The 19,078-nt window shown below is 48.4% G+C and overlaps 1 protein-coding gene across 1 annotated transcript; it reads right to left on the bottom strand.

The window, feature by feature from the left end:
• Nucleotides 1–570: 570 nt before the first annotated feature.
• On the bottom strand, nt 571–17,701 carry VGLL1 (vestigial like family member 1). The gene is made up of 3 exons (XM_035005822.1): nt 17,500–17,701; nt 7,555–7,974; nt 571–746 (listed from the first exon to the last, which is right to left on the bottom strand). The coding sequence occupies exons 1-3, from the start codon at nt 17,699–17,701 to the stop codon at nt 571–573; spliced, it is 798 nt and encodes a 265-aa protein (XP_034861713.1).
• Nucleotides 17,702–19,078: the final 1,377 nt, after the last annotated feature.

The raw sequence follows: 19,078 nt of genomic DNA, 5'->3' as shown, positions 1-19,078 counted from the left end.
CTCCCTCTCCCACTCCCCCTGCTGTGTTCCCTCTCTCGCTCTCTCTCTCTCTCATAAAATCTTTAAAAAATAATAATAAATAAATAAACTGCCACGGTCATGGATTCACTCATGCAAGAGCTGTGGTCTTTATTTACACAGCAGATGGGAGGACAAAGATCGAAGAGCCAGGCCAATGTTAACCCTTGGTAAGTAGTATGGTGGGGAGGCCTTGGGCAGGTCATTTACCAAGCCTCAGTACCCACATGTATTACATGGAGGTAATGCCAGGCCCAGGGTTGCTGGGAAGTTGGCATGAGATCATGATGTGGAAGAATTTGGAACAGAGAAGAGCATAACCCAAAAAAGTCATTTTATTGTCCACCCTCCAAGCTATTACACAGGAGCAAGTGGGGGGAGGAGCGCTGCGTGTATGGTGAACATCGACAGCAGGGGTTTCTGGGGTTGTCACGGGCTAAGCACCAAGCTCACACTGGCCACAAGGCTGTCTACTAGATTAGAGACCTGAAGGAGTTTGAAGAAATTATCATTTTATCTGGAACAATCTGTAGGGAGGTCCTGCTGCCATGTCTAAGATTCAGTGGCCATCCACATGGGTCGCCCCAAGGGCTCTGTGCTGAAAAGAGCTAATGGTTCCCAGATGTCACTAACAGTGAAAGAGCTAAAGGGAAAAGCTTCATTGTTTGTGGAAGCCAGGTGGGCCCCTGTGGAAGGCTGGAAGATGTCACCAAGGTCCAGCTGAACACCTACGGGGGGGAGGAGTGGGGGGGGGGGCAGATGCCAGAGTCCTCATCCTCAAAGTGAGGGCAGGAAGAAACTCATGGAGCCGCAACTGAGAAATGCTCTTGGCACAGAACTTAGTCTAGGCCCAGCCTGGGATGCGGCTGTCTGCTCACTAATTTCCAGTAAGTTAGTTCTCACATTCCTCAGCAACTCCATTTGGAATCACTTTTTTTTTTTAGAACTGAGGAATCAAAAATTCCAAGCGAAAGGACTTCATTCATGAGAGCCTTCCCGAACCTTCTCAGCTTCCTTCCAGACTCTGAGGATGCAGGGAATGCCCAGCCTCAACTTCCTCCATGGGTCTTGCCCACCCCGTTTTCATTTTGCCTTTGGTAGAGGCAAGAGGGCGGCTGGCCAGAGTCTGGGTTAAGGCTAGACAGCTTCAGGCCATTCCTGGTATCTCCTCCTTTCAGTTGGCAAAAAGGGACAACCCCATAGGACACCATATGGTCAGTCTTGGTTTGAAAGACCCTGCTGGTAGAGGGTAAGGGGACTGATTTCTAAGTAGGAGGGCAGCGGGTGCAGGGAAGGTGGGAGAAGCAGGCGGGGGGGTGGGGCCTCTATGGTTCCCATCCCTGAACTGCTCTTTTAACCATTTCATGTGCCGGTGAGTCACTCAAGTTGGAAAACTCCTGCCACATTGTCGGATTTTACGGGGAACAGCAACGTGCTCCTGGCGCAATGCTCTTTAGTGACGGAAAGAGAAAAAAGGACGGTGCAGGCTCTAGACCCTCTAGATTCACAGTAGAAAATCACGAGCAGGTTTGGAAAAAGGAATTCTCTTCTTCGGACTGAGGTTCAATAAAAGAACACATTTCTTCGCTCTGGAGACTGGCTTTCTGAAAAACAGGATAAGCATGATGAGGAAGAAGCGGTTTGAATCCTGACTCCACCGCTGCCTCGTTGTGTGACCTCAGGTGAGTTACCTACCCTATCTGAGCCCCACATTCTCATCTGTTCAACGAGGCCACTAATGCAACCTACCTCCCAAGATTCTGGAAAGGAGCAAGTGAATTAAACACACGGACAGCGCTTCAAAGAGTGCCTGGCACATACATGCTCAATAGATGTTAGCTACTATTTTGCTAAAGAGGCATGTCTTTGGGGCGTCCGGGTGGCTCAGTCGGTTAAGCATCCGACGCTTGGTTTCGGCTCAGGTCATGATCTCAGGGTTGTGAGAGCGAGCCCAGTGCTCACAGAGAGTCTGCTTGAGATTCTCTCTCTCCCTCTCCCACTCTCCCTTCCCCAACACGTACACACACACACACACACACACACACACACACACACACTTTCTTTCTTTCAAATAAATAAAATCTTTATATATATTTAAAAAAGAGGCACTGTCTTTATACGTAGTAGAGTAGAATTGGCATTGTAGGGAAGATCAAGGACTTGGAAGTCAGAGAAAGCGGACTCTGGCACTCACTCACCTTGACTTTGGGCAAATTACTTAACCTCCCTAAACCTCAATTTTCCCATCCTGTGAATGAGGATAAAAATAGCACCTGCCTTGTAGGTAGCTACTGGTTCTTATTTTGCTTCACTTCCGTGAATCTTATCGTTCTCCTCATCTCTAATGACCTTTTACTTCCTTCTACCTCAGCCAGCCATTCCTATGGCCAGACGGCTAGACTCTGTCATCGCCCACACAAGGTGGCACCCTTGCCATTTCAATTTCAAACATCTACTCTCCACCCACTACCTCCCATGTCATTGGCCGAAGTAGTCTTAGCACTACATGTTTCCATAACCTAATCCTCCAGTCCATCAACCGCCACTACCCCTCTTCCCTTATTGGCCTCCTTTCCCTTCTTTGTGCAGCTCAGAGACCAGGCTCCCTTGTTACAGTGACTCGCTTGCAAATACCCTCAGGGTCATGGGATGGAGCCCCCGTGGGGCTCCGCGCTCAGCGCGGAGTCTGCTTGTCCCTCTCCCTCTGCTCCTTCCCTTGCTCTCTCTTTCTCTCTCTCAAATAAATAAATAAGATCTTTAAAAATGGGGGCGCCTGGGTGGCTCAGTCGTCAAGCGTCTGCCTTCGGCTCAGGTCATGATCCCAGGGTCCTGGGATTGAGCCCCGCATCGGGCTCCCTGCTCCGCGGGAAGCCTGCTTCTCCCTCTCCCACTCCCCCTGCTGGTGTTCCCTCTCTCGCTGTCTCTGTCAAATAAATAAAATCTTTAAAAAATATCTTTAAAAATGGCTCTACTATTTACCTTCTATCTGTATGGTAATGGGAATGATCCAACAAAGATGAGGAGATCAAATGATGATGGGGGAGGATGAGGATAACCTCGTGGGGGAGGTCACTGAGACCAGTGAAGGGCCATGTGGAGGCACTGATATTTGCTAGGAGGAGGGAACATGGTAACATTGAAAGGGTACAAAAGGAGAATGAGGACACAGGTGCAAGTTGATTTGCAGGTTTGTTTGTGAGGAGTCAGAAGAGTACTAATCAGATGACCTCTGTTTTCTCCATCAACTCTGGGGCAAGAGCATCAGCTGAGAGTGCAAATCCGGGGGTTGAAAAGTGGGCGAGTATGGGAGTCATGAGCTTCCTGAGTGCCCAGCTGAAGTTTGAGGTCAGGAGTCGCAAGTAGAAACAGCTGGGTGGGGTGATTTTCCTGAGTGCTCTTTGGCGGGAGAGCGTGATGGATGGGGGGAGAGGAAAAGTTGCTGAGGGAGCTTTAGGGAGGTTAAGTAATTTGCCTCGGCCATCAGGAGGGGACTGGGCCCATATTGGAGGGACAGGAGGAGACTTGACCTTCCTTCCTTTGACCAATCTTTATCTGGGGCCTCACACAGGAAACCTTTCAGAACTACTGAAATTCCTACTGAAACGTTCATCGATTTCACTTTGAAACCAGGTTCATATAAAATATACAAAGAGTCAAACGTTTAGAGGCAATGGAGTTCCGCGCCAAATCTACTGGAAGTGAGGACGCGGAATCTGTGCATTTCCCAAGCTCCCCCATGGTCCTCACCATCAGCCGAGACTGGGAGCCTGGCGGTGTGCTGAGGAGCAGGGGCTTTGCTGGGGTGCCCGGAAGCGGCCCCCTTCCCAGTGCCCGTGCCCTGCTGCCTCCCTCGGTCCAGAGCCACATGGCAGGACAGCTGACTTGGGACGGTTGGCATAGCCGGGAACCCACTCCCCGTCTCCCCCTCAACTAGTCTCCGCTCGGGAAGTCCATCCCCTTGCCCTTTGCCCAAGGTAATATGGTTCCTGTGCCTGCTGTCCCAGCATCCCCTCCCCTTATTCTAGGACGGTGTCCTGGCCACAGGTAGACAGCGAACCCATACGCAGTGAAACGATCCTACCAGTTGCCAACTCTCACTGCGGTACACTTGATTTAACTTGGAATTGTTTCTCAGGATTGATGTGTATTGTCGTTTATGATTGAGGACGGCTTTGAGACTGAGAGCAAAGAGAGGAACACCCCTTGCCACCTGATGCTGGGTGATCTTAAGGCAAGTCTGGTCACCTGTTCGAGACTCCGTCTCCTCACCTACAAAATGAGAATATTTATGCATCCCTTCAATCCCTATTCCCTGAAGACCTGTTGTGTAAGGCACATACACAATTCACAAGGTGGTCACTGTGGGCACCGAGCAGGACGGCATGCGTGGGATCCGGCTCATAGTCCCCACCCGTACGTGTTGCTGTTATTTTTTTCGCCTTTTAAAGGAACCATTTAAAGCATCAGGTTTTCAGTAATTCTAAGGCTTAACATTAAAAAATGTACAAACCGCTAACAAGTACTTAGAGGAGACTTTATAATCCTGACTTTCATTAATTAGTAGGCTAGCAGAACTCATCCTCTTGGGTAGAGATTGATGTGAAGCCTGACTCAGCCACGCTAAAGCTCTTGAACCAGCCCTAAATCCATCTCCTCATTTGGGCATGGCCAATTAATCACCAAGGGTGCTTCTGGCTTGTCCGTTAGTCTGTCTTACACAAGGGCTTCGAACAAAAGAATTTGTACTGTGTCGGCGATGTATTTTTACTACTTCCTTCTTCACCATTCTATTGTTTCCAGCATTCCCTCATCCATCCATTCAACAAATATGTATTCCCCCTCTGTGCCGGGCTCTGTTGCAGATGCTGGGATGTGGGTATACACCCCTCAAAGTCTTGGCCCTCAAGGAGCTAACATTCTAGATCCTAAGCATTTACATATATTATCTCATTTTAATCCTCATAGAAACTCTATTGGGGGGGCCACCCTATCTTAATCCTCATTTCACAAATGAGCCACCTGAGGAGTGGAGAGGTTAAGAAATGTGCCCAAGTTTCTGAAGCTAGTAAGTCATGAGCCCGGATTAGAAGCCAGGCCATAAAGATCCTCATGCCTTTCCCCCCAGACCCATATCATTCCCATTTGGCAGTTCCTACTGACACCACTTTTGAATTGAGCGTGGAGCCCAGAGTCCTGGCCCTTAGCCTCAGGTGGCATTTTCCTGGGCCTCGGAGTCCTGGGGTAGCCCTATGTTCTAGGCTGAAAACTAAACATCTGGGACAAGCCAACTAATCCTCATGAATTTGCTCATTTTGCTGAGTCATCTGGGTTAAATCTAGCTCGGGTAAGAGAACGCAATAGAGCTGCTCGGATAGCAAAATAAGAAAATGGTAAAAAAAAAAAAAAAAAAAAAAAGTCAAGACATTTTACAAGGCACAAAGTATATGGGCTCCTTGAGACCAAGATGAAACAAATTCCAGCTATGAAAATACTAAGTAACAGAAATCGGGGTCTTATCAGTTGAAGAGCCTGGTTTTCACACTATGAGCTTCTCCCCAAGTTTTATTCCCAAGCTGTAGGGACCAAGTACCTAAGGCAGAACCTGATACCTACTTTCACTTGCAAGGTTGGCACTGGCGGGTCCACCATCTGGGGGGAAATATATTTTCTTATCTAGAAAGGAAGAACACATGATTAGAAATCTCCAGGGACTCCAAATGGTCTGCCCCTCAGTTTATTTTTAAAGATTATTTATTTGTCAGAGAGAGCGAGCATGAGCAGGGGGAGGGTCAGAAGCGGAGGGAGAAGCAGACTCCCTGCTGAGTGTAGAGCCCGACTCGGGGGCTGGATCCCTGGACCCTGGGATCATGACCTGAGCTGAAGGCAGACGCTTCACCCACTGAGCCACCACCCAGGCAGCCCCTGCCCCTCAATTTATAAACCCTGAGCATATTTTCTCTTATCAAATGTTACCAAAACAGAGAAGTTTCTGTTTTTAAGGTACCCTGGGGTCTTGTTCCCATCTTACAGGCAATGTTCCTGACTTCCCCAACAGATCCTAGACCACCAGGCCAATGAGTACAACTGACGTCCATGTTAGTAGGAGAGCGTGAAGTTTTCAGTAGTCAAACTTGGTGATAGACATGTGATAATGTGTCTAGAGGCTTCAGAAATAGGATCATGCCTGCATCATAATTTTGCCATGATGTGCCTGGCGTATAGTAGATGTTCACTAAATATTTGCTGAATTGGGGTTGAACTGTATGGTTGTTATATGCGGGAGGTGAGGATTTGAGCCATCTGTGTTCTACCCAGCTGCTGAGTGTATGCACAGGCCTATATGCAAACACAGGTGGCCTAATTTTTCCTCTGAATCCAGCAGGAACAAATTTTTGAAAAATTTTGAAAAAGGGTACAGGGGTGGGAATTTCCCAGGGGTTTCCCAAGCATGACATTTTTATGATTTACTCTTGAAGTACATTCCTAATCAAACTCTGGAAATGACAGAGTGGTATTTTAATGGGAAATTTGTTTTTGACATTAGGCTGGAACACAGTGCCTGACTGAGGTAGGGTATGCTGAACAGGCCCTTTGTGTACTGTATAGTTTGTTCCGAGTAAAGGCAACGTCTAGCAATTTCTCTCAGGCATAGAACTACAGACGTGTATGGACTAGGGGGTTGTAAAAGAAAATTTGTCCAGAGTACAGAATGCCAGAGGATGTGGATTTGGCCCCATGAAACCATAAAATATATATATTATTACCCATGTTTCATATGAAAGGCAAATCTTGTAGCAGATTGGGTTGTTCTGTTGGTGAAAGTATACGTCAGGCCAATTCTCCCCCAGCCTTTTACAAAGAAGGGAGTCTTGTTTTTTGGTAGGCATTTGGCATCTAGCTGGCACTGATTAAATATTTGTTGGGCGAATGAGTGAATGAAGAAGTGAATGAGCCTTAAAGGGGTTTTAGTTCAGGGGGAGGGGTGGTGGCCTGGGCGCAGTCACCCGAGGGAGACCGAGCCATGGCGGTCTCCAGGCAGCCATGGGACTGCTTCTACAGCGACTTTGAATTTTAATGTTTGGAGCAGATGGTTGGTATAGATCGCCCTTGTTTCTGCCCAGGAACCTGGTGTCACTGCAAGTTGCCAACCTGTTCAGAGGATAGAGTTTGAGCTTGTAGGTATGTCGGAGAGTTCTCTGTTTTACAAGTGGATTATTTGGTGGCTGACGGCGAGGTGAATGCAGGACCCCGCGATTTTCAGCAGCAGCCTAAATCCTTTTTCTAGAGTAAGTCCAAGTCAACAGACTGGGGTGACCATTTGGGGCCAAGTCCATCTGGCTGGCTATCTATGTAACCCTGAATGTTGATGAAGCTTAGTGAAGATCTATGGAACATTGAAGCAGAACATTCCATCCCTCAGAAGCCCCATGTCTGAAGAGGGAGCAATTAGCCTTAGCACCCCATCTCATTGCCAACTCCCTCTCAACTACAACCAGTCAGAGGCAGTCCTCCAAGTATCTGGAGGCATTTCCTTACCGTGGGCTGAGCTGGGAGGCAGGTCGCAGAGCAATCCCACGCTTCTGGCTACCTGGGCAGAGCTGCAATCCTCCCACACTGCGGATTCCTGAGGATGGGCTAGGTGTCGGTCTTGCTGGAGGAGACTTAGGAAGGGCTCATATTTCCCGTCAGGCTGGGGCTCTGGAACCATGTGCGCACTGGAGTAGGCCTGAGAGTAGCCAGGCTCTGAGGAGCTGGGGCTGCCTAGGGAGGGGTAATGCCACAGCTCATCAGACTGAATGGAGGGGCTGCCCGCCAGGGACACTGGGTACTGATCCGGAGTCATGAGACTGGGCCCATTCAAGCTGCAGTTGGTGGCACCATATGCAAAAGATGCTTCTGGCTCTGGCTTTGTCCACGGAGAAGAGAAACGCCACTGATTTGGAGGCATGTCACTATCTGGGAAGGAAAGATTTACAAGACATGTTAGGTAGGTATTTATTGTTTTCAAAATGGAAATAGCTGAATTTTCTTCTGGTTACTACAGACTATTTTTTAACATGAAGAAAGTGTAGAAAAAGTAGAACAAAAACAAAAACAAAAACAAAAAACCAAAAAACAAACCCCACTCTGACTACAATATCCAGAGACCACCAATGTCTGCTTTTAGGTATACTTCTTTCTAGGATTTGTTTCTATTCAGGTCCACATCACATAGGATTTTTAAGGCGGCTTTTGCATCATTAAAATATCACAGATATCCTCCCATGGCAACGAATACGAGCACAGTATTCAGTCATATTAACAACACCGTGATGAACATCTTTGCATATACATCTTTGCACCCGTGTCCAACGAGCCCCTCAAGGAAACTTTTCTAGAAGTAAAATTGCTTGATTAAAGGTGATTTGTGTTTGGTCATTGCTGGTTGGCTTGATTTTATAGCTCGTGGTTTAAATACACCAAATGGAAGGACGCCACATAACTTTATAAAGGGTTTAACGCTCGCCTGTGTATAAGTCACTCATACAAGTCTAGGGGTTGAAACTCCATTTTCTAGAGGGATCAGGGGCATGGGGATGCTAAGACTGGACCAAGTTAGCAAAGCAGGTTAGTCAAGTAGGGATCTGAGCTGGAGCAGTGAGTCATTGCTTGGACCTCTCCCTGCAAAAGCAAAATGCTCAAGGTCAAGGGATGACTCAGTTACTTCTCGCAAAGTTCGTGTGGACTAGCAAGGGGAGATGGAGTCTCCTTTGGTCTCATAGATACTCTTCTAATTGTGCCGAGGGTAGCAGCTGAATCGGAGTGTTCAAAAAGTCTAGGGCAGCTCACGACATGGATGGATGTTTTCCCCATTCGAAACACCCACTCAGGCAAGAGAAGAGGAGGGAGAGTGCTCTGGCAGATGGTGCTTAAAACCTAGAGCCTCTCATCTATCCAAGATAATGAAGGGGGGTGTGGGCGTGAAGACAAAGGAAGATTGGAGGGCTGGAGAGACTGTCTGGTCCCCTCCCCCTGCTCCCCTGCCCCACGTGTGTCTCTCCCAGCTCTCCTGAATGTTCCACTTGCCTGCATGTTGTACAAGATAAAAGCATCTTGAGTGGTCTGCACAGGGACATGGGAGCGCCGCCCCCCGCCTGCCCTCCCATCATAGCTTTTCAGGTAATACAGATGAGAAGAGCAAAAGAAGTTGTAACCTCGTGGCACAGACATTCTACCCAACATTTCACATTGCTCACAATGAGTGGGGGGCGGCGGTTGGCCTCTTTTAATGAAACCAAGGGCAAGAAAACGTTAAAATTTGTTCTGGGGGATGAATGCTACTTTTGAAAATTGATATCTGCAGACCGGTAGAGATTCAGGGCACAAAGAGAGTGATTAAGCTGACTTAGTATAATCACTAGGCATGCTTCATGTTCAATAAGGGTACTGCATGTTCTGAGCACAAGTTAGAAAAATTGTGTAGCCCGACAAGGGGGCAGTTTCCATCTGAACTGGCCTTACAGATCTCATGCATATGACCTAGAGGCTGAATGCTTGAAATGGGCAAGGCAGGGCCCCAGTGGCTTTTGAATATTTCTTTTAACTGCTTCTCTTCCAGAATTTTCTTTTCTTTTCTTTTTTTAGGACTTCCAGAATTTTCTGATCGAAATGTTTCGGGGAGTGGGTGGTGTGCCACTGTCCAAGGTCCATCTGGTCACTGAGTGCACCAGAGCACAGTTTGGATGGCAGCGGGGGGTGGGGTGGGGGGCAGTGTCCCAAATCCCAAAATCACAGCAACCCCATAGTAGACCCTGGGTGACCTGGGAAAAGCCATCTTTCCAGAGCAGACTTGGATGTTGGTGACCCATGGGGTGGAGACCCTGAATTTGGTGGGGGGGGGGGCCTCTTTCCAGCAACCACGCTCACCTACCCTGTGAACCCTGAAGGCATTTCTAAGTCACAGTCCTGACTGGCTCAAGTGGCTGTTGCCACTGCTAGAAGTGACCCTGGTGACCCTTTCTTACCCAAGTTCCCCCACTCTTAGTTACCTCTAGAGATGAGAGGGAGGGAGCCCCGGGAAAGACTGCTGCTTTATCAAACTCCAGACTTACATGAATGAGTGAGACCAGTCCAGGAACATTTTGGTCCTAGGACACTTGGGGCCGCCTGGATTTTCCTTTTAGTAGGAATACAAAAGCCTTCCATCCCATATGCTCCCAACTCTGAGCATCTAGACCCTGCCTCGCAGTCCCATCCTAACCTCAGAGAGCTCTGGGGCAGTGGGGGAGGGGGGCGGGGGGCGGTCCTGGGCTGAGCACAAGGGTCCACAGCAGCAACAACACTTGAGGGCTGATGTGGAGGGTGGATGGTGTAGACAGTAGTTGTAGAAGAGAATTTTCAGAAGCCATTGCTCAGTGCGTGTCCATTTCCAGGAAATGATACACCAGAGGCGGGTAGGAGCAGTTGCAAATCCACAGCAGTTTTGTTTCCTGAGCACTTATTATGGGCCAGGCGCTTTGCTTAGCCCTCTGCCCACATGAGCTCACGTGATCCCCACAGCGACCCAGACGACAAAATAAAGACTTGGAGTGGCTATGGAAACTTGCCTAAGGCCATGCAGTTGGCAAACGCTCTGGCTGGCTGATTCCAAAACTCGTGAGCCCTTAGCAGCTCTGTCTCTCGGCGTGACACTCTTGGGGTTGGATGGTGGCAGGTGGGCATAAAATCTCTCGGGGCAATTTGAATGCATCCTTTGATCCAGTCATTCCCCTTATAACAATTTAGGGATATAATCAACGATGTGTGCAAAAATGTAGCTACGAGGATAGTCAAAAGGATATTTACAATATAGTGAAAAATCGGCAACAAGCCGATGTCCAAAAATTGTAATAGATTCGGTACATCTATAAAAAGGATACTCTGGAGCCATTAAAATGATGTTGTGGGGGCGCCTGGGGGGCGCTCAGTTAAGCGGCTGCCTTCGCCTCAAGCCATGATCCTGAGAGATCATTTATGTGCAAAATGATGTTAGTTCGTTGTAAAACTTAGCATGCGTGCATAGAATGCTTATCTTTGCTTTCTAATTTTCCAAAAATAACGGTACTTTTGTGATTAGGAAAAGTTATTTTTTTTAAGATTTTTTTATTTATTGGGGCCCCTGGGTGGCTCAGTCGTTGAGCGTCTCCCTTCAGCTCAGGTCATGGTCTCAGGGTCCTGAGATTGAGCCCCGCATCGGGCTCCCTGCTTCGCGGGGAGCCTGCTTCTCCGTCTCCCACTCCCCCTGCTTGTGTTCACGCTCTCACTGGGTCTCTCTCTGTCAAATAAATAAAATCTTAAAAAAAAAAAAAGATTTTTTATTTATTTGACAGAGAGAGCGAGAGAGCGCAAGCAGGGGGAACAGCAGAGGGAGAGGGAGAAGCAGGCTCCCTGCCAAGTAGGGAGCCCAATGCGGGGCTTGATCCCAGGACCCTGGGATCATGCCCTGAGCGGAGGGCAGACGCTTAACGACTGAGCCACCCAGGGGCCCCGAAAAAGTTATTTTTTTTTTTAAGTAAAAACTGAGGAAACCATTCGACTCACTGAATTGGAGTCACAGTTGTAAAAGACCAATCCATAATGGCCTGCTTTCCTTCCACCCACCCTTCCTTCTCGTCCCCCTCCCCTTTCTCTGTCTCTGCCTTGAATACAAATCCTGCTTTATGCTGAAGTTAAAACCAAGCACCCTCTGAACATCTTGCACCGTGACAGTCCAACCTTCGGCCTGTCCGATCTGTACGCACTGACTTTTCCTTCTCTGCCTTCTTGGCTAGTGGTGCTGGCCTCTTATTCATTCACCCCAGAAACAAAGAGGATATTGTTTGTATTAGCCGAGGTTGAAACAACACCGGGGACAGGACAGCTTACAGGACACGGTCCTGTTCCAGGGCGCTAGGGCGGCCTGCTCGGCCCCACTCCCTCCTTTACCGTCGCCTCCCCGGGGTACCCAGTCTTTTGCTGATTATCCAGAGCCTTTATCCGGATGAAAATGAAGATGAAACACAGAACGTGTGCAGTATTTGCCAGTGGCTGAGAGCTCAAGGATCGGAGTCAAACTGGCCTGGGCTCGAATAGCCACCCCTTACTGGTGGTGGGATCTTGGACAAATCACTTGGCTCTCTGAGCCTCAGTTTCCTTCCCAGGATAATGGGCACAGTGCGAGTTAACCAATAGCTGGTGTGAGGATTCAATGAGCTCATCCCTGTGGGAGCCCCCAGCAAAGGGCCCCGCACACAGGACGTGCTCCATCATTGTTAGCGATCGTCAACAGTATTAGCGATAGTCCTTCTGGGCATTAGCCCTCTCGCCGGGGTTGTTGTCAGGGTCTGCAAAGGCAGGACAGTGGGCTAGTAAAGAGTCCGATGGACCTGGGTTTCAATCTCTAGCCCTCACTCACAGGCTGTGTGACCCATCTCAACACTTCACCCTATCTGGGCTGTGTTGCCTCCTCCGTGAAGTGAGGACATTAATACCCCTTGTAAAGTGGCTTTGGGAAATACAACAGGCATGCAGGAAGATGCGCCCACGTGCCGCTGGGGGAATATTCACAAACTAGGTGACGAGCACCCAGTCAAGGAACAGAACATGGCCGCCACCCCGGGGAGCCCACCTCCCGGGAGGTAACTGCTCTCCTGTCTTCTGACACCATATGCAGGTTGCCTATCTTTGACCTTCAGAAATCACAGTGGCTTTTGAGGACTGAAGTGACTACAGTCACTGGCCCATGGTGTCTAACGTCCAGTGGGGGCTCGCTCTGCGTTGATGCGGATTCCTCTCCCTCACCAGGAGTTGTCGGTGTTCACAAGGGCCAGGAACAACTAGCATGACTCTCTCTCAAATAGATATTCACACTCAAAACAAACAAACCAGTGTTTCCTCCCCACCCCTACTGGATTATGGTTGAGAGGAGAGAGGAGGAGGTATGACCTTTTGAGTCTCGCTACAAAAGACCTCTGGGTGCTCAGTGGAGTGGGATGTGCATCCGGACCCTGTCCCCCCGCCCCCCAAGAAGTGGCAACTACCGAAGCTTCTCTGGTCACCTACTCTGAGATCCTCAGTGTCCTTTTAAAAGGGAGATAATTCAAAAAATGCCTTCAGCCTGTGTTTTCTTTTCTCAAGTCCAGCCAGTATAAAATATACATAAGTAAATAAAAAAATAATTTGGATTTGGGAAAAACAGCCAGGAAATTCGACGGCATTTCCTAGCCACACGGGCCTCTGTGTTTGGGCTTTGCATATTTGGCTTGACAGAGCTCCCTTAGAAAGTGGCCGAGTCGGTAACGGGAGCCCATGAATGGGAGCCTGTTCTGTTGGGCATGGTTCAGCCAGGGCTCAGCGGCCTGGGGCTGGCCGGCAGGGCCTGAGAGGCTGCTAATGGGCAGTAATGAAAGGCCACTTTATGGATTTCCCACCATTTCCGAAGCTGCGGGGCTCTCACATAACACCTCTTGTGAGAACCGCTGGGGGACTGGTCTTTCATGGGGCCTCCCGAGAGGCAGCACAGCTTATGAGAAACTTGACTCTTAACCGTGATAAGAGGCCTGGAGGAAGAAGACAGACCTCCTTTTGCTCAGTCAGCTGGACCAACATTTGCCCCACCTGCCCCGCACTCTGTGCGGAAGACATCTTCACAGTCAAGGGACCCGTGAGATTGATTCTCACAGGGTAAATGCAACCAAGAAGGTAAGCAGAGAAGATGGCTGTCTCTCTGTTTGGCCCCGGAAGGTTGGCTTGGGCAAGAAACAGAGCCACGTCCAAGTTCCCTTCATGCACAGGAGAATCACAGAATAGAATGAAGTCAGAGGCATAGGAAACCATACAGCTGTCACATGGCAGAAGCCCCTAGAAAACGTGCAGGCTTCCAGGAGGGGCCTGCTGCTCTGTGATCTTAGTGCTTTGAAAGCAAGCCCCCATATCCGCTCGTGCCACTCAGAAAACACGTCAAGCTTTCATACCACCACACAAACCTATCGAACACCTACATGGCACTATGTGTCGGTGGCCATGCACGACCTCATGGACCCCTCCTATAGTTGAGTGAGCCTCAGCTTTAGAGAGGAGGGAGCTGAGGCACGGACAGAGGAAGTGATGTGCCCTGAGATCACATTGTCAATAAATGGTGGAGCTGGTTCTAAAACCACACACCGCACTCTCTTCGGTGACTCCATCCATGGCAGACATCAGTACCCTGTGATGCAAATCACAGTTTCATTCATTCAAGCGATATTTACTGGGTACCTTCCATGTGTCAGGCTTTGGGCTAGGTACTTGGGAAGTAGCAATTTACACAGAGGCCCTGCTACCATGGAATTCAGTTTAGAGAATGGGGGGAGACAAGAAAGAAAACACATAAATATATAATATGCCCAGTGCTGACAAATGCTAAATAAAATAAAATAGTGTAAGAGGACAGAGGGTGACAGGGGGGTGTGTTTCTATTTCTTAAAGAGATTGTGCAGAGAGGGCCTGGCTGGAGAGGTGACATTCCGATGGAGACCTGAATGGAGAAAAGGGGGGAAGTTCTGCAGTTATCTGGGGAAAGAGCATTCAGGGAGGGGGTGGGGAGGTGCAAAGGGCCTGAGGCAGGATTGTACTTGGCATGTTCTACAAATAGTAGGAGGCTAGATTGGATGAAATGAGGTGGGGATGGTAGGATATGAAATCAGAATGAAAACAGGGCCCCACGCAAGACTTCTGTATTTGATTCCAAGTGAGACAGGAAGCTACTGGAGGGTTCTGAACAGAAGAGATATAGGACGAGACTTTCCTTTTAGTGATATCATTCTGACAGCTATCTTGAGAACAGACGGAAGGGGAGCAAAGGTGGAAGCAAGGAGACCAGTCAGGAAGCTACTGCAAAAATCCTGGGCTGAGATGACAGCTTCCTGGACCAACACGATAGCAGCAGAGTTAGGGGGACGTGGTCAGAACTTGGATATATTTTGAAGGTAAAACTGACACTGTTTCAAAGGACTGGGCATGGGGTAGGGGATGAAGAGAGGAGTTAAACATGACTCTCAGTTAACTGGAAGGATGCAGCTGCCATATACTGAGATGGGGAGATGGTGGACAGAGCGGGTCGAGGAGGCAATTAAGAGCTCAGTCTGAGGGCGCCTGGGTGGCTCAGATGGTTAAGCGTCTGCCTTCGGCTCAGGTCATGATCCCAGGGTCCTGGGATCGAGTCCCGCATCGGGCTTCCCGCATCGGGCTTCCCGCTCCTTGGGAGCCTACTTCTCCCTCTGTTTCTCTCTGTCTCTCATGAATAAATAAATAAAATCTTTAACAAAAAAAAAAAAAAAAGCTCAGTCTGAGACCTCATTGTTTGTGATTCCTAGTACATTTGTGAAGGGATCAAGTAGGCACCTGGATAGACAGGACTGAGATGCAGTCTGGGCTGGAAGTAATGCATTTGAAAGTGATATAGATGGTACTTAAGACCAAGAGACAGAAGAGATCCCTTAGGGAGTGAGTGTAGATAGAGAAATTGTCTAAGACCTGAACACTGGGGCCTCCAAACATTTAGAAGCTGAAAAGAAGAGGACGTCCAGCAAAGGAGACTGAGGTGTAGTAACCCAGGAGGAAGGAGGAAAACCAGGAGAAGGTGATGTTATGGGATCCAAGTGAAAGAGGCCTTTCTAAGAGGGGGGAGCAACCACCTGCAGCCAATGTTGCTGACAGGTCAAAAAAAGATGGAGACAGGGAAAGACCATTGATTTGGCAAGTGGAGGTCACTGGCTAACCTTGATGAGAGTGGTTAAGGAGTGATAAGGATGAAAGCCTGAGTGGAGTGAGTTCCAAAGAGCAGGAGAGGAAGAGGAAGGGTGCATGGGTGTAATTTTTGAGCCTTCCTATGAAATGGGGCAAGAGGCCAAGAGTTGGTTTTATTTCAGGTTGGGTTTTATCAGGCAAGCGGGACAGAGGTTGTGAGGGACTATAGGTAGATGGCACTTACAAGGGAGTGATGATAATGAATCCAAGCCAGTGTGTTCAGAACTCAGTCAAAGCCAAACAGCCAAAGTCCATGCATGTGAAGTCCACGCATGAAGAGCTTGGGGTTTTGACTCTTCCAAGGAACTGATTAGATCCTCTGAAACCCACTTATCCCATTTATCAGCTCTTACTACACGTTAATTCTCCCAAATGACTCAATCAGTCATTCTTGCTCCTGCTCTGAACTACTCAACACACTTTTGGACACCACAGCCCCACCCTCCAGCCACGCATGCTGTCCTGCTCGGTGCCCACAGTGACCACCTTGTGAATTGTGTATGTGCCTTACACAACAGGTCTTCAGGGAATAGGGATTGAAGGAATGCATAAATATTCACCAACTCCCCAACCAGGCCCAAAGAGCAAAGCCAGAGTGATGGCTCCTGAAAAGAGGGGAGATCTTCCCCCCACAGGCAGATGGCCCCCCACTTGGCATCTTTGCACAAAACGGACAATCATTTGGAGGCATGTACATCCTCCAGGGGGACCCAGGCATTCAACGTGGGTGCCGGGCAACTACAACGGAGAGTTCTTAAAATCAAGCAAACCCTGGTCTATTGCACATTTCAAAATGGTGGCTGGACTCCCATCCATCTGGCAGGGTGACTTCTCCATGAGGCACGGCAAGTACAGTGCCTAGGGCCCGCAGATACTTTTTAGGAGCCCATGAAAATGTTTTAACGTCTCTTAAAATTTGAAGAAAAATGAGTGTAACAAAATAACAAATACATAAAAATGAATCCAGCCTGGATTAAAGTTGTGTTTATAGCAACACAATCACAAAATGTCCTTTTTCGTAGCTGTACTGAGAAAGAGGCCCATAGAGTCAGAAATGTCTAGGGTCTATGAAAGTCCTACTAGAGCCCTGACAGCTTAATTTTTATAGCTTTTCCCAAACCTGGGTATTTTGATGAGCACTCTGACACAGCTATCTTGAAATAATTGCTTAGAGATGTTAGAATGCTTGCTTATTTATTTATTTATTTATTTATTTATTTATTTATCTATCTGCATCTGCCCTTGGCTTAGGTCATGATCCCAGGGTCCTGGGATCGAGTCCCACATCGGGCTCCTTGCTCAGCAGGGAGCCTGCTTCCCCCTCTGCCTGCCTCACCCCTGCTTGTGCTCTCGTGCTCTCTCTCTTTGACAAATAAATAAATAAAATCTTTAAAATAAATAAATAAATAACGAAGGCTGATAATAGCGAACAGTCACGGCGCTCTTAACTGTATACTAAGCAGTGAACCCAGCACTGAACGCAGGTAAGGAAAGAACGAAATAGGTGAACTAGCTTGATTACACATTGCTGATTTTCACACTAAACTTCCAAAGAAATGGGTGCACCTTCTCACTTACGGTGTGACTTGCCTTCTGCAAATACACACACGTGTCAGCGCATCAAGGGCTTGGGAGAACAGGTCTTTCCGTGGTAGCCTTGATCGAAAATTCCAGCCTCCTCCCTCCCAACATGCTCACCATTCCTCAGGATCACGTCTGTGCTCTGGCTCAAGGGGCTCAATCCCTGGGGGCTCTTGACATTGCTCAGAGCTCTGGAGAAGTGTTCGTCCACTACGCTGCCGATGTCCCCTTGGAAATAGGTGAAGAGGACACACCGGGGATTCCACTCCGTCTTTATAGGTCTCTGCAGCTGGATATCAGTCTTCCCCATCTCTTCCATGGTGAGCAACACAGGTAGGGGACAGCTGCGGATCGAACACAAAATGTTACTGGCACTATTTTTTCCATGTGGCTTGGCTATAGTTTGGAGGAGAGGCATTTTGGGGGCTCCTGAACGGTGCCAGGAAGCTCAACCACCATGCGCGCTGGTCTGAGGACCAGGTGAGGAGCCTCCTCTGATCGATGTTCTGGGAACAAGACAGAGCTCAACGAAGTGCTGAAGGGGCCCCCAGGAGCCACACAAGAGAATTATCTGGCAACTCACATAGTAGAAGATCAGCAGGAAGTTAAAAAAAAAAAAGGCCACTGAGGACAAAAGAGCAACTTGCCTTCTGGGGAAGTGCCTTCCTCCTCCAAAAACAAATGAGTGAGAAGATTGACCCAAAACTGCATGTAGATGCTCCTGGACAAAGACCTGGGCCCCCCTGGAGAGCTTGACTAAGCAATCCAGTGGGTACCTCACTTTTCATAATAAACATTGCTCTCCATCTTGACCCCTTGCATGCGAGAGAGAATAAAACACATCAAATTCTCCTACTCCACCGTTGTTGATCTACCTAGGATGCTGTCCCACACCCACCCCCCACCCCCCACTAGAATTGGGCAATTACAAAGGACGCCAGTCCTCAGGCCTCCAGACAGATATATTCTGAACCAAGTACAGATCTCAAAGACCAACATTCTCTACACTACTATATATGGCAATATTGGTGAAAAGTTCCTGAAAGATTGTCAGATTGTCAACCCTGTTCACTGCCATATCCTCCGCACCTAGAACAGTGCCTGAGACAGAGCCTATGCTCAATAGCTGTTTGCTGAGTTGCCTTAAACTTGGCTTCCATCATAGCATCCTAACCGCGAGCTCCTTCAGAGAGGGGGCTGTCCTCTTGCACCAAAGCCAGGACCAGGCATACAGTGGTCACTCAAGACATGCTGTGTGGCCTTCCTTTACTAGAAGTGCCCTGTCCAGATGCTACTTTACCTTTGGCTACCTGACCAGACTTGGCAGTGTGCTCTGGCTAAAGGTACCTTTATTCATTCTTGGGAATCTACTGCAACAGCTTAGAGTTTAATAGTCTCTGTTCCTCTCTAGTCCTTGAGGGTGGGGGCCATTTCTTATTCATTTCTTTATCCCTAGCACCTAGCATAAGTAGGTCAGTAAACAATGGCTGAATGCCTGAGTTCCATTTCATGCAGAGAAAGCACAATGCAAGGAAATCAGACCAATTAGGAGTCAGAGGACCTGGGGTTTTCCTCAGCTGTGTGATTTTGGGGGAAGCACATGGCCTCTCTGGGATTCAGATTCCTCTTGCGTAAAATTAAGAGGTTGGAGAATATGAATTCTGCAGCCTCTTCTTTCATGGTCCTGCTAGAAACG

The sequence above is a fragment of the Mirounga leonina genome, unplaced genomic scaffold (genome assembly GCF_011800145.1).
Source record: "Mirounga leonina isolate KUSES-001 unplaced genomic scaffold, KU_Mleo_1.0 Mir_101664, whole genome shotgun sequence".
NCBI lineage: Eukaryota > Metazoa > Chordata > Mammalia > Carnivora > Phocidae > Mirounga > Mirounga leonina.
This window is presented reverse-complemented; position numbering and strand designations above follow the sequence as displayed.

What these genes read in the sequence shown, in the direction of transcription:
- VGLL1 (XM_035005822.1), bottom strand. Translation starts at nt 17,701, where the DNA reads ATGGAAGAGATGGGGAAGACTGATATCCAGCTGCAGAGACCTATAAAG. An exon ending in AGACGTGATCCTGAGGAATG is followed by an intron (nt 7,975 to 17,499) that starts GTGAGCATGTTG and finishes TTTCCTTCCCAG; the next exon opens with ATAGTGACATGCCTCCAAAT. An exon ending in GCCTCCCAGCTCAGCCCACG is followed by an intron (nt 747 to 7,554) that starts GTAAGGAAATGC and finishes TCCCCCCCGTAG; the next exon opens with GTGTTCAGCTGGACCTTGGT.